The sequence below is a fragment of the Paramisgurnus dabryanus genome, chromosome 19 (assembly GCF_030506205.2).
Source record: "Paramisgurnus dabryanus chromosome 19, PD_genome_1.1, whole genome shotgun sequence".
In the NCBI taxonomy this organism is placed as follows: domain Eukaryota; kingdom Metazoa; phylum Chordata; class Actinopteri; order Cypriniformes; family Cobitidae; genus Paramisgurnus; species Paramisgurnus dabryanus.
The window spans coordinates 218,219-234,095 of NC_133355.1; the positions used below are offsets into that span (position 1 = coordinate 218,219).

The following is a 15,877-nucleotide window of genomic DNA, read 5'->3' on the forward strand; positions in this document are numbered from 1 at the left end:
GCATACACAAACAAATCATGATGATGAACTGTCTGATTGCAGGCTTTAATCTGATTGGATGATCAGACCTGTATTATTTAATAAACTAACTGTGATTGGTCAGTCTCTTCATTCCTAAGTGATCGTTTCTTAAACAGAAAAAGACTGCGCTGCAGGTTTAGCCCAACTCTTTGTGTGTTTAGTAAATAAAACAGCAAATAGAATTTCTGCACTATGATGATTTACATGACAAAATTACACAGTTTACATTTTGTGTGTGCTTATGTGTGTGTTTGTGCGGACAAAACAAATCAAAGTGAACGAACACTGCACCGAGATAATTACATTTATGGACATGAAGCAAACACACACACACACACACACACACACACACACACACACACACACACACACACACACACAGGAATGAGAGCTTTCAGAGTTTGTGTGCACATGTGTAACCTGCCCTTTGTTTATTTGTGTCTTCAATCTAAGAAAGGATGTGTTAATTTTTTACACATTGTTTTGTGTTATGCTATTTAACACATTATGTGTTGATTTTGTGTTCAAATAAGTAAAAGAGACAAGATGTGTTAAAACAACACAGAATGTGTTGTTCCAATAATAACACACAGATGTGTCTAGTTAAGGGTCACACATACAATGTGTTGTCCTTAACTACACTGTAAAAATGATTATGTGCCTTAGTAAATTTAACTAAATAAAATTTATTTTATTTTATTATTAATTAATTCTTGTTTTTGAACCAAAATTTTGAGTTAAAATAATACAAAAATGTGAGTCATTTAAGTAATTCTATATGAACACATTATTGGGTAAATTTAACTTAATTTTATCAGTTAAAATTATTAAATTATATTAATAATTGTGTGTTAAAACAACCTGAATGATTTTAGTAAATATAACTAGGCAATTGACTTGTAGTTCCCAGCATGCTTTGCATGGGACTGCATTAGGAGAGTAAAATTTGAAATTAAACGCTATTTTATGTGTTTTTAACCAAAAGGAAAAACTTGTTAGTGTTTAATGTTCATTTATCTTTGAGATTTTGTAGAGTTTCTGTTTATTCTTTTTTTTAAGTTTTGTGGTTACCGTTATTCAGCTTGTGTAGACAATAAAAGTGATGTGTGTTAATTCTCTCAATGAGCAATAAATGTGCTAATGCCAGTATTGAGATCAGTCCCTTCTTAACATAATGTGGTTTGTAATAATAAATATGTAAAGAAAAGAAGAAGTTTTACGTGATTAAATTAGGAAAATTCCATTAAAAAAGTAAAACTTTCAGAAATACTTAAAAATGTGTTGGTAACAATATTATACATAATATTTTTAAGTAAAAATCACATATTTTTTCACAGTGTAATTTAACTTTACTTAGTAAACTTAAGTAAATTCTACTTATGTTTTTTTATTTTATTTAAATCAGATTTTCTAAGTAAATTTTACTCAATTTCACAAGTGTGAAATTTACTTGCACAAGAAAAATTAACTAAATTTTACTTACTCTTTTTTTCAGTATAGACACAAAATGTGTTGTTTTAACAAAACTGTTTTAAGAGTGTTAATACTGAGAGTATAATATATGTGTGTGGGCATTAGCATCCTGGCTCATTGACACACACTAATTGTGATACATAAGAAAAGCTTAAATCCTTTAAATGATAAATGATTAATTTCTCTATGTTTTTCTTGCAGTTAAAAGTAAAGTTTCTAGCAGTTTTGTCCATTCATCCATCTAGACTGTCATTCATGCATGCATCTCCCCATCCATCTACCCACCCATTCATTCTTTATTTTTAAGGATATTAAAGAGATCATCCAAAAATGGGCGGTGCCATCATTTACTCACCTTCATGTTGTTGTTAACCTACATACATTTCTTTATTCTGTTGAAACCAAAGAAGATATTTTTATCATAGATTGTGCTTACCGAGTTGACGGTACCCAATGCCTTCCATAGTATTTGTTTTTCCTACTATAAAAGTCAATGAGTATGGTCAACTGTGTGCCTACCATCAACAGAAAAAGAAACTCATACAGGTTTTAAACAACATGAGGGCGAGGAAATGATGACAGTATTTTAATTTTTGGGTGAACTATCCCTTTAACATCACGGGTACTCTGGTAATCTTAATCCCACAGATTTTACAGATTAAACCTCAAAAATGTAGTTTTTTTTGTCTTGATTTTCATCATAAACAACTAGGGGCGGTTTTTCCAAACAGGAAATAAATTAAATGTTGGTGTTGTCTTGATTGAAAACAAATTGCTCTGACATATATTTTGACATCTTAATATATATATATATATATATATTTAAATTATGCTCTTAAAATGACCTAAATATCCTAATTTAACTAAAGCCTAGTCCTGGCCTAAGCTATTATCTGTCCAGGAAAACGCCACAATATAAATCCTTAATTATAATACATTCACTTAATAAAAAATTACCAAAGATATTAAGTTCTGAAAAGAAAAGAAAAGAAAAGAAAATCAAGTGTTTGTTTGTTTGTAGCATTCCAGCAACTTTCTATATTATAAAAATCAAGTTGATTATTTAATTTACTTTAGATTAATTTAAGTTTAGTGAAATAAGTTGAAACTTGATTACGATTATTTTTCTGTTTTCCTTTCCTTATGTTTTTTTTTCAATTATTACATCATTTAAATTATTTTTTGTATACTTGTATTATTTTAATTAATTAATTCATGTATTTTAAACTTATTTACTTTTATATCATTGCTGTTACCAATATAATATGCAGCATAATCTAGGTTGTTGGGGAAGGGACAAAATTTTTTTAAATAAAAAATAATATTTGTACAAATAATTACATTTATCTTTTGAATAATAATTTTTTTTTTTACCACACTGGCAGGTATTTTCTTGTTTTAAGCATGCAATTAATTGTTTTTTTTGTTGTTGTTTTTTGAAAACTAGAATTAGGTCTTTTTGTTACTCAAGTAAATATATCTTGATTTAAAAAGTTAGATATTTATATTAGCAAACAAGACAAAAAATGCTAAAATGTTCATTTTTTTGCAGTGTATTAAGAAAAGACAGCCATTACATTTCTTTTGACAAATAAACTCAGACTGTGCACAAGAAATACAAGATTGTATTATGTCCACATGAATGTCCATACATTGACATACAGTTAGGACATCTTAAATGGGCAGTCACATAAATGATTCATAATTCTCTCGTTTTATTATGAGCTCCAAATGAATTCTTATCATCTATACCTTCAGATGAATCACTTAAAGGAAATCACCTGATAATAAAATGTCTGGAGATGAGTTGTGTGACTTCAGGGCATCTCAGTTGTGGAATATATAAGTAGATGTTGATGCTAATTTAATTTATGCATCTACAGTCAAAAAATAACACAATCCCCTTGCACACTGTTCACCGCTGGACTGCAATATAGCAAAATTAATATAACAACACATTTACAGCAATCATGGGTTGCTAGAAAGCTTAAAGCTCATCTATGTGATCTGCATATATTTGAGCACCAGTGCGCTCAAGTTCTCGGATGAATAAAGTTTTACATTTGAAAAAGTTACAAGTTGGATGAAAGTCAAATGAAAGTACGGATGCCACCAACAATAACTAAATCTTTTATGCATCAACCCCAAAACATTAAAGTGTCCTAAACCTTGTTTATGTACACATATAGATGTGACCCATCACGTATATTTACATTACATCTAACAAAACCCTTCATGAAGATATCAAAAACAGGCCAAGGTCGAAATAAAGTAATATGAAATTATATTCTGAGTAAAGAAAATGTTGCCTATTCCTATATATTTATTTAGTTTATTTATATATACGGTACCTTAGGATAGTTTTTGCGCCACTGTGCTATTTATTAAACAAGATCATGGTATTACTGTAAAACAATAATAGAGTATTACAGTAATAAAAATCACCCTTTACAGACTGCAAATATAAAAATACTCAAATGTCCAGAGATGCATTATAGGATTTAAAATAAAAGCTGTCATGAAATCAATGCCACAAGGCAAAACCCAAAGATCCTCGAAATAGGCTTCATTTTCTTCGACCAAAATATAATTGAGTGTAAAATGTTATTGTGAGAAACCGAATCAAATCAGAATATTGTAGTAAACGACTCTTATTTACATGTCAAAGAGACTAAATTGTGAAAGTGCCTAATGTTTTTATCTAACAGGTATACCTGTAAAACAGTTGCTCCTTTTTGCTCTATCATTGGAGAAGCATCCAAGCGCAGTAACGCTATGTAAAAGATGGGATTCGGCATCAAGTTAGGCATACATTTAAACATTTCCACACTTAAAAAGCTTCAAAACTTGACTCCAGATTTAAAAACATCTGGAGCAACTTAGTAGTCAGACAACAGCAGATAGAATAAGGTCCTGACAGGTTAAAGGTCAGAGTTCACCGACTCAGGCAGCCGCTTCGATTGGCTCCTGCGCTTTGATGTGGACGCTGGGAAGACAGAAGCAGGCGGGCGGGAGGTTGCGGTTCGTGCTGTCATCTTGAAACTTGATGTTCAGGTAGAAATCTCCAGTGTATAAGAAGAGCAAAGCTCCCACACACACAGAGTTCTCAGCAGGGTTCACCTGGAGGGAACATCAAAAAAACACCTGCATCACATTTCTGTAAAACACCTGCTGATTTCATCACTATGAGGAGGCGGGCTAGAAGTGGATGAATCACCTTAACTTTATATCTCTCCCAAAAATTCCCACAGGTCTTTGAAAACCTACAGGTTTTGGCAATACAAGTTATACATTTTATCAGTATGTGTGTTCCCTGAGGAACCATTTGTGCTTCTAACGCAGTGCTCTGCCAATTGAACTACCTTTCCCTTGAGGATATAATTATTATTATTATTATTATTATGAAGCAGACAGCTGAAACCGAGCCTGAGAGAGACTGTATGTGTAAGAGTTGGCGTTTTAATTTTGTGCCTTTTTAGGGAATGACCCGGATGGATCTGTCATTCACTTACCGCATTGATGTAGAAAGTGTTGGAGCCGATGAACGTGACGGCATCGTGCAGGTCATAGTTTTGGACTCCGTTCTGAAAATCCTGAAAGGGGACGACGGTCAGAGAGAACGGCCCAACAGCACTTTTACTGCGATTGGTCAGTTTTACTTCTAATGACACGGCGTCTCCAACCATGCAGTCTGCAATCATGTCACAGTCACAGGGCTTCCCATTCACTACAACATCTACAAAGAGAAACAGAGAGAGACAAAATAAGTGAGTGTAAAAGTATGAGAGTGCGTGCGTGTGTGTGTGTGTGTGTGTGTGAGAGAGAGAGAGAGAGAGAGAGAGAGAGAGAGAGAGAGAGAGACAAAATGAGTAAGTGTAAAAGTATGAGTGTTTGAGGGACAGTGAGAGACATATGAGAGTATGAGAGAGAGGGAGAGGGAGAGACAAAATGAGTGAGTATAAAAGTATGAGAGTGTGTGAGGGACAGTGAGAGACATATGAGAGCAAGCAAGTGAGAGAGAGAAAAGTGGGGAGTATGAATAAGCGAGTAAGTGAGAAAGACAGGGATTTAGAGTGAGTGAGAAAGTATGGGAGTATATGAATGAGCAAGTGTGAGTGAGTGAGTGAGTGAGTGAGCGAATGAGTAAGTGAATGAGTGAAAGTAAGTGAGTGAGTAGGTGAGTGAGTGAGTGAGTGAGTGAGTGAGTGAGTAGGTGAATGAGTGAGTGAAAGAGTGAAAGAGTGAGTGAGTAAATGAGTAAATGAGTGAGTGAGTGAGCGAATGAGTAAGTAAATGAGTGAAAGTGAGTGAGTGAATGAGTAGGTGAGTGAGTGAGTGAGTGAGTGAGTGAGTGAAAGAGTGAGTGAGTGAAAGTAAGTAAGTAAGTAAGTGAGTGAATGAGCAAGTGAGAGTGAATGAGTAAGTGAGAATGAGTGAGTGAGTGAGTATGAGTGACAGTAAGAGATGGATTATGAGAATATGAGAGAAAGAGCAAGCAGAAGAGAGTGTGAATGAGCAAGTGTGAGTGAGTGAGTGAGTGAGTGAGTGGGTGAGTGAGTGAGAGTGAGTGAGCGAATGAGTAAGTGAATGAGTGAAAGTGAGTGAGTGAGTGAGTGAGTAAATGAGTGAGTGAGTAAATGAGCGAATGAGTAAGTGAATGAGTGAAAGTGAGTGAGTGAATGAGTAGGTGAGTGAGTGAGTAAATGAGTGAGTGAGTGAGCGAATGAGTAAGTGAATGAGTGAAAGTGAGTGAGTGAATGAGTAGGTGAGTGAGTAGGTGAATGAGTGAGTGAAAGAGTGAGTGAGTGAGTAAATGAGTGAGTGAGTGAGCGAATGAGTAAGTGAATGAGTGAAAGTGAGTGAGTGAATGAGTAGGTGAGTGAGTGAGTGAGTAGGTGAATGAGTGAGTGAAAGAGTGAGTGAGTGAGTAAATGAGTGAGTGAGTGAGCGAATGAGTAAGTGAATGAGTGAAAGTGAGTGAGTGAATGAGTAGGTGAGTGAGTGAGTAGGTGAGTGAGTGAGTGAGTGAAAGAGTGAGTGAGTGAGTGAGTGAGTGAGTAAGTATGAGAGTGTTATGAGTGACGTTGAGTGAGAATATGAGCGTTTGAGAAATTATAAAGAGAGAGAATAAAGGGAAAGAGTATAAATGTGTGAGTGATTGAGTGTGTGTGGTGTAAGTGTGTGTGTGTCTGTGTGTGTGTGTGTGTGTGTAAGGGAAAGAGAGAGAGATGTGAGAGTTATTAGTGGTATGAGTGAGTACTTAGATGATATTAATCAAAACACAGCTCATTTACATAAAGTTTTTACAAGTACTCTGGCAAAAAAGTAATTTAAAACTAAAACATGACTAAAATGATTGTTAAAGTGGATTTCAGTGTAGGACACAGCAGGTCACAGGACTGCTCTGATAAGACAACAGAGAAAAACAACACTACAGGTAACTGCAAATAATAAAATGCAACTACCAGATAATCAAGCACAGGCAGGAGAGCCAAAATAATAAAACTACTCTTATCAACAAAAGAGAAATACCTTCCCATTGCTTTCACATTTATCCAAACAAACTCCAAAAATGTATTAGCCATGTTTAATAGAGCATCAGTACAGCGAAGACACAGCTAATCCCATAATGCACCAGTGTATTATAAAAGTGTGAAGATGATGGTTTAGTTGATCTCTTGCTCTCCAAGCAATGATTTTCTTCACACATAAGCAATATACTTTACTCTCAGTATCAATGTCAACATCATAACTACACTCATTTACTTCAGCCTCAGCCAAAAGTGACTAGCACAACCTGTTCATTTTTCATTCTCATTCAGTAAAAAATGCATAGAATCTCCCTAAGATAAATTACTTTATTTTCCTCCCTGTTATAAGGTACTGTCTTAAAGTCCCAAAATTGTCCTCTACCATTATTCACAAAACATAAAGAGGTAATGCAAACAATGCACGTTTCATACAGATGTGTTTAAGTGTGAACCGAGTTCATTTCTCTCTCGCACATCTGCACCCAGCTGTCTCCGTCCATCACGGTGAAGCGCTCCGAGAAGTAACTCTGAGAGCCGCAGGCTGAGCTGTCACACGAGCCCGGTCCCCGGAGAACGGCATGCTGGGAGATGAAGTCCCAACGGGCACCGTCAAAGACGCACGGACAGACAGCTCTACCCAGGAGGACGGCAGCTTGCGACAGGAGGACCCCATCCGAACGCAACCCATTCGGATAAATAATCTGTCACCGACAGAACAGCTGTAGATATCAAGATTTGCGACGCTGATCTCTGTGGACTCAAACTCCGAGAAGCTTCGGGTACAGACGTCTGTGCCGGTAATAATGACTTAACAGCAGCGATTATCATAACCGTGAAGCTAAATGTCAAGGATTATTTAAAAGTGTTTTGCTTTGCGTCATCAAATGTTTACGGTGCCTTCTGAATGACGTTAGACTTGGGGAAGTTTTTTTTAGTATGCAAACCAGAGTCGAAGACTTGAGTGCTTTTATGCGTCTTAAAATAGCAATTAAGCCGTAAAAAAGTGTTTTGGGAACATAATGGTGAGGTTTTATTCAAAGGTTTGCATTTGAGTCCTGAAAAGATGAAACCACCAAATACATTTAATGCAGAGTTAATGGACAGACGACCTGCTGGAGCTCAGGTCAGATTGTCTATTGCAAATAACTTTAAATTATTTTATACAAGGCACTGAGCTACACTTGAGCTGTTGATGTGTCTCTATCACATATGTGCATATCATGCATTTGAAAACAGCGAGCACATTTCCTCAAAATGCAAAGAAATGCAAGTGATCGACTGTATTTGAGTTTATACAAGAGCGTGTCTGTGTGTACATTCAGTCTGTATTAAAAAGAGCACAGTGTCCACTTTCTGAAATGTTGGCTTATTTGAATCTCTTTATAAATAATAGCCCTGCATTTTCGCTCTCTCTTATATACAGCTCTTTTAAATGGACCACATTATACTTTAGTGAATCTATTAAAGCACATAATCTCATAAAACCTGTTGAGAACATTTCAGGGTCATACTTCAACCAGGAAAACTATTATATAAAGCATTTATACCATTTTACAGTCTAATGAGATTCATCATTGAATTAAAACCATTGTCAAAAATGAAGGTACATCAGAGTAATGAGACGTTACAGCTAACGTGCATAATTATAATGATAGTACGGTCACAATTCTACAAACCCTTAGGGTTTTGTGCAAAATGTTTTTGCTTTGATTCTTCGGTGAAACGCATGGATATTTTCACAAGCATTTATCGGAAAAGACAGAGCTGAAGGAATCGCACACATGTGAGCTTCAGAGACAAATGCCTTTGGATACGCGTGCATACCTTTACATCTGTATGGAAACAATATGTTGCACAACTGCATCGTATGCATACACACACACGTCTGCACTCACAGCTCTGGTACGACACCTTACCAAGTGGATATATTTAGTATTTTTTAAGAGCTGTTGCTAGGAGATGTGAAAATTATAGGTATATCTGGTGGAGATGGGTGGAGACATGTTTCGTCATAATAATGAACAGAACGAGAGAGCACGTGCGCGAGAGAGAGACCATACACCATACAAATGCACTGACCTCACGTCAGTATTTCGAGTTACTAGTGCGTTTTAAGCATTAAAATGAGCATTAATTGCTGGTTTGCTGAAACAACCCAGCATTTGGGTTGAAGTTAAACCAATTGCTGTTTTTTCCATATTTGACCCAACTATGGATTAAAAACCCCAATTTTCTTTCCCAAAATGCCACCACATTATGCAGCATCTGGTTGCAAAAAAACATATATTTAAATTTCTGAAGAAATTGGATAACCTTTAACATTCTGTCCCCACCAGCAAAAGTTGCCAGCCAGCACCAGCATTTTTAATGATTTTCACAAAAGTTTAATGCATTCCAGAAAATATATAAACATACAATATATAAAATGAAAGTACATATCAAACAAACACATTTTTTATCTTATTTGTTCTCTTTTTATCACCTAGTCTCAAATATCGGTATGTTTCTTCAAAAATACCAAATTTAGAGCAAAAAGCTTCTGGGTTTATAAGTTGGGTAAGAGCGCCACCTAGTGGATATAAGCAGAAATACGGATTGCCAGAAAAAAAATCGTCATTGACAGGGAAGCTTTTTCTCTTAATTGACGAGTTAATGGCGGGGAAAGAGTTAACATGTGACAATGTGTTGGTTTGTTTTGTATGTGCATTCTTAAAAATCCTAGGTTATTTTCAAACCAGCATCGGGTCAAAAAAAAGATGAATCCAACCTGTTGGGTCGTAATTTAACCTATGCTGGCTTGTTTGGTCAAATATATTTTCTGGGATAATTTAACCCAACAGCTGTGTTTGTACCTTTTTTTAACCCAACAATGTTTTTTTTTTGGAGTGGGTGAACTCAATATTCCAGATTTGTAGCTCTTTCCCTACCATCGACGAGTTATCTCGTATCTTAGTTGGCGGTTTTACAAAATTAATAAAAAGGGCAAAAACTAATTTACTTAATTTCAAACATTTTTTTATTGAAAGCAGAGGGTCTGTTCTTTAATTTGATATATTTATATGTTTATATAGGCCGTTTCAGCAGTAACAACATAAACAAGCGGCTGTCACGGTCCGCACGTAACTTCCGGTAAACTCCGCTAAGAATAAATAACAACAAAGTTCTTTTTAACGTAGTTTATTTATAAAACAAGCAAAAAAACAACACATAGATTACCTAGAAAACCAAAACATTTGTTATTTTCGACGAGGCATTTGTTCAAGAGATCAGTTTAGCAACTAGTCAGACCATTAAAAAAACGAAACCGGAAGTAAGGTTCGCATCCAGACGTGTATCACGTGCGTCCGATGAAACCGTCTACATTTATAGAAGAACATTTTCCTGGAAGGCATTTTGTGAACATTTTGGTAAAATCACAAAAAAATTTGGCAGGCAACTTTTTTTTTTAAAAGGCTGGCGGGGAATGAGTTAAACTATGATAACTTTTTTATGTCGTGTTAGTTACTGTCTTATTTTTTGTCTTGTTGATTTGTGTTTGTCTTGATATTCATTCATGCGTATAACTGTACATATAAAGCCGATCTGAAGTGGCTAAACTCAAAAAAATTCTGGGTTACTTATTTTCAACTCAGTGTTGGGTCAAAAAAGGAAGAGCCCAACCCATTCGTTTAAAATTTAACCTATTCTGGGTTGTTGTAACCCATTGTTGGGTCAAATATAAACATTTTCTGGGTTAATTTAACTCAACGGATGTGTTCATCCCTTTTTGACCCTTTTTTGGGTTGAATGCAGTTTATAGACGGCTTCAGCAGCAACAACATAAACAAATGGCTTTTGTGAACTAAACGCAACTTCTGGTAGACTTCCACATATAATCAATAACAACAGGTAGGGCCGTGACGATACATTGCATTCCCCATTAAAAAGACCTGCCTGAAATCGATTCTGAATCGCAAGGCTTAGATTCTGTGTTTCATGCACAGCTTGTTCGTGTACTATGGCATTTGGTCAGTAGGAAGTCCTTATCAATCTAAAATCATTATGAATCGGTGTCGTTTATAACGTGCATTTAAAAAAGCAACACTCATCAAACACAATCATTCAAAATATTCTCTATTTTCATGAAAATACCTGAAACAATCTGAAGAACAGCAATATAAATATTCCTTAAGACATTTCCTGGAGTAGCGTTTGTAATGCTACTTCTTCTGTGGCACAAATGGCGTTTGGATATGCCGGGATTTTACCGTAATTCATTCAAATTCATTCATTGAGAAAACGTGCATTTGCACGATTAATTGTCACAGCCCTAAAAACAGGTCCTTTAAAAAATATTTCTTTTTTAATAACAGGGGAACTAAATGACTAGTAAATTACCTTCGTTCATATATCATACCTAACACGTATAAACTATTACACTGAGCTAACGTTATTAATGTATAGACGTTTTCATTGGACGCACGTGCGCTGACGCGATACACGCCTGGATCCGAAATTTACTTTTTTTAATGGTCCAACTAGTTGCTAAACTGATCTCTTGAACAAATGCCTCGTCGAAAATAACAAATGTTTTGGTTCCCTAGGTAATCTATGTGTTGTTTTTTGCTTGTTATATAAACAAACTACGTTTAAAGAACTTTGTTGTTAATTATTCTTAGCGGAGTTTACTGGAAGTTACGTGCGGACCACGACAGCCGCTTGTTTATGTTGTTACTGCTGAAACCGTCTATACAATGTTAGCTACAGGTCCATGAATTATTGCCTGGCTGCCAAACCTCTCTTCACAGCTGTGATCCATGCTCGTCATCTCTCCTCGTCTTTAGCAAACCAAAACATTTTATTATCGAAAAGGTACTTCTTTCAGAGATCAGTTTAGCCCCTAGCCAGATCGATAAATATAAATACAGATCAGAAGTTCACATCGGTTCAGGCGCTTACCTGTCTATATGTATCTATGATTCTAATTTAGCATGAGGCTAGGTCGTTGCTAGAGTGGAAAACCAGAGTTATTTAAACATCTTACTACGAGGAAAAATTATTTACTTATTATCCTAGAAGCACTAAAGCTCATTCCCTAAAATAAAGCAATAAATTCCAGTATTTACACGTACTGTATGTCCATCGAGTTTACCATGGGAGCATTGTTTGACTGACTTTTGCTTTACAGTGGTGTCCTATTATATGCACAAAAAGAGGAATTCGCCATGGTAACCAGGCCTGTCCATACCACACCGAACAGTTGTGGTACCAGCCAGCAGATAGCTTGAACCCGTCCGCTCAGAAGAGAACCACACACACACACAAACACACGCCAAACCCGGCAGCCTTGCGTGAAGGACAGAGTAGAGGTAGAATTGCATGAGTGGGTCAAAACAAAAGCTTAAAGGGTACTTATACTAAACTGTTTTAATATTACTTATTACATCAGACATACAGTGTTTTCAAACATTTCTGCAAACACAAAATTAGATTACGATGTCCTTAAAGTGTGTATTTTCACCGGGTATGCATGAGTCAGATTTATCGGCCAGCATTTGGCTAGCTGCGCCAGGGGGGAGAAAATTAAATTTGGCTTGCACGACACCAACGGCAACAGATTGCACACCTGGAGGTTAAATCTTACAAAGTTTTCTTACTGTATAATTTGCACCGTGAGAAAAAACAAAAAGCATTTACAGCTGTCACCTGTTTCTACAGTACAAGGCTGCGCTTACAAACTAATATTCAGCTTTGAATTACTAACAAAATCCTGTTTTCTATCCACAAGTCTTAAACTAAATCAAAGTCATTTAATGTAGATTCCCTCTGAAATCCTGCATAAACATGAATGTCAGTAATTTCAGTCCAGCTGTAAATGTTTAACCGCGTGCTAATTCAGATGAATAATTCAACAGATTTATGCTTAGGTGGACCTCCATCATCTAACCTGGCATAAATTTTACATCAAAGTGTACTTAAAAGCACCGAAAGAGCACAGGGTGACCTCTTATTTTTCCTCACATTAGCGCTGATGCTTTGCCTCCCCTGTGCCTGTGTTATGTCAGAGGACACCGGGCCGAAGGCATCCGGACATTCGGGGACACTTCAATGGCACCAGTGTCGTACCTATTCAAGAGTTTCATTTCTCAAGGCTGAGGGAAACATCATCATGTCTACTTCAAGATCAGGGCACGTGCTGTCAAGTGCACTACTCGGCACTGAAAGAAAAGCCAGCGGGAATCTGGTTTAAAGGACGCAAAAGAGCTTTTCAATCTCTGTTCAACAGAGCGCCGTCCTTTAAACAGAGTTCAGCACGGTCGACGCCTGGCTATTATGCCACGGTAAAGAGGAGCATCACTCATTGTCACGGCTGAATTATTGAATCTGTGTTTTAAGACGGTTTGGTTTTGTAAGACACATTAATTGCAGGCTTCTCAAAGCAGAACTCTTCAAATACTTCATCTGTACTTACATACAATTTTTTTGTGAGCAAGGGTTACCACAATAGATAAACCAACTGAAGGGCTACTTTTTTGATATAGTCTACTCAAAACTTTTTTGGTTTACTTGTTTACTTATTTTATTTAATTCTGTCCATCCATGCATCCATTTATTTATTCAAATTTTATTTTATTTTATTTTAATGTAATGTAATGTATTGTAATTTTCTATTCTTATAAAAATTAAAATGTATTTAAATTTGTTTATTTAAATTTTAATGTTTTTTATTTTTATTGTATTGTATTGTATTGTATTGTAATGTAATTAAATTTTCTCATCTAAATTTTTTTATTTTATTTAAATTAATTTATTTAAAATATTATTTAATTTTATTGTAATTTCATTTCATTTTCTATTCTCATCTAAATTAAAATGTATTTAAATTTATTTGTATGAATGTTTGTTTATTTAGTTACTAAAACATTGGACAAAATATATGTACAGAAAATTCCTTACAGACAAAAATGTAATTTAAATGTAAATGTATTTTATTTAAATTTAAATGTATTTTTTATTATTTTATTGTAATTTCATTAATGTAATTTAATGTAATGTAATTTAATTTAATTTTCTATTCTCATATAAATTAAAATGTATTCAAATGTATTTATTTAAAATTATTTAATTTAATTTTATTATGTAATGTAATGTAATCTAATTTTCTATTCTTATCAAAATTAAAATGTATTCAAATTTGTTTATTTAATTTTAAATGTATTTTATTTAAATTTAAATGTATTTTATTGTATTGTAATGTAATGTCATTTATTTTTCTCATCTAAATTAAAATGTAATTAAATGTATTTATTTAAAATATATTTTTATTTTATTTTATTGTAATTTAATTAAATTTTTTATTCTCATCTAAATTAAAATTTATTTAAATTTATTTATTGGAATTTAAATGAATTTTATTTAAATTTAAATGTATTTTTTATTCTATTTTATTGTAATGTAATTAATGTAATTTAATGTAATTTTATTTATTTTCTACACTCTTAGAAAGGATTAACACATCTTTGTGCATTAAGCTTTTAACACATTGGGCTCTATTTTAACGATCTAAGCGCATTGTCTAAAGCGCACAGCGCAACGTTTAAATGGGCATGTCCGAATCCACTTTTGCTAATTTAACGACGGGAAAAATGGTTTGTGCGCCGAGCGCATGGTCGAAAAGGGTTGGTCCTTTTTTTATGAGTAATGGGAGTATTTTGGGGGTAATGTGCAATAAACCAATGAGAGTCTCACCTCTCATCCCCTTTAAAAGCAAGTTGCGCTGGCGCTATGTCTAATCCCTATTTAGATGAAGGACTTTGTAATCCGAAAAACTAAGCGGAGGAAGAAGATCCCCAGTTTAGGATTAATGTTAAATAATTGTGTTGTTTTTCACGTGCATTGAAATTGTTATTTTTTATTAAAACCTTTAAAACCCGTTTTCTTTTAGTCATGGCAGTAAAAAAGCAGGCTTTTAATTGCTGTAAATGTATGGCTATCCAATATCATCAAAAAATTATTTACAAGTATGTAAGAAAAGGTTTGTACTATAAAAATACTTTATTTGTAACAAACAGGAGATAAAGAATTTACAAACGGCTCTCTGCACGTTTCAGCACTTTGGACAGCGTTTTTTTTTAGCAAAGAGTTTTTTTAAGCATTACTTAAAAATGTTTCTCATTTCACCATATCCACAGGTACAGAATCATATAATAAATCCGTGAGGTAGCATAAAAAAAAAACATTTAAAAACAGATGCATTTGTTTAAGGCAAAGCATTTATTTACTTACCAGGCTGCAGGTGAAGCAGCTCTTTGCGCCTTCTAACGTCTCATAATTAGTCCTCATTTATGTCCAAGAGACTCAATAATAATCTTTTACATTCAATCCTTTAATCTTTCATATTTAAAAGCGTTTTTGTGCTGCTGCCATTCATGTATGTGATAAGCAAACCCGCGTTGTCGTCCCGTATGTCCCGTTTATAGGCGTATATTACTACCGCGCTCCTTAAATAACAATAAAACATATTGCGCCATTGACTTTAGACTTTAGAGCAGGTTTTTGTTGGTCAATGGCGTAGTCTATTTTAGTTGCCTCAAAATAGCAACGCGCCAACAATGCGCCTGAACACACCTTGTTTTCAGACCAGAACGCCCATGGGCGCAAAATGTGGCCAAATGTGTTTGCTATTTAAACAACGTGGCGCTAAACGTGAAAATGATCATTGCGCTGGGTGGAAACTAGCAAAAGACACTTGCGTCGCGCATTGCGCTGGGTGTAAGATAGAGCCCAATGTGTGCAATTTTAACACATTATGTGTCATTTTGTGTTGATTTTGTGTTAAAATCACAAGTTGTGTTAAAAGTAACAAAATGTGT

At 34.8% G+C, this 15,877-nt stretch overlaps 1 protein-coding gene across 2 annotated transcripts in view; it reads right to left on the minus strand.

Moving 5' to 3' along the window:
• Positions 1–3,014: 3,014 nt before the first annotated feature.
• The window catches only part of trappc9 (trafficking protein particle complex subunit 9), a 278,660-nt gene continuing 265,797 nt past the window's right edge, over positions 3,015–15,877 (minus strand). For both annotated transcript variants that reach the window (XM_073812647.1, XM_073812646.1), the window contains 2 exons: positions 5,007–5,230; positions 3,015–4,614 (listed from right to left, as the gene is read on the minus strand). In XM_073812647.1, the coding sequence (XP_073668748.1) occupies positions 4,438–4,614; positions 5,007–5,230 (401 nt within the window). In that variant the 3' untranslated portion in view covers positions 3,015–4,437. The remainder of the gene's footprint in view (positions 4,615–5,006; positions 5,231–15,877) is intronic.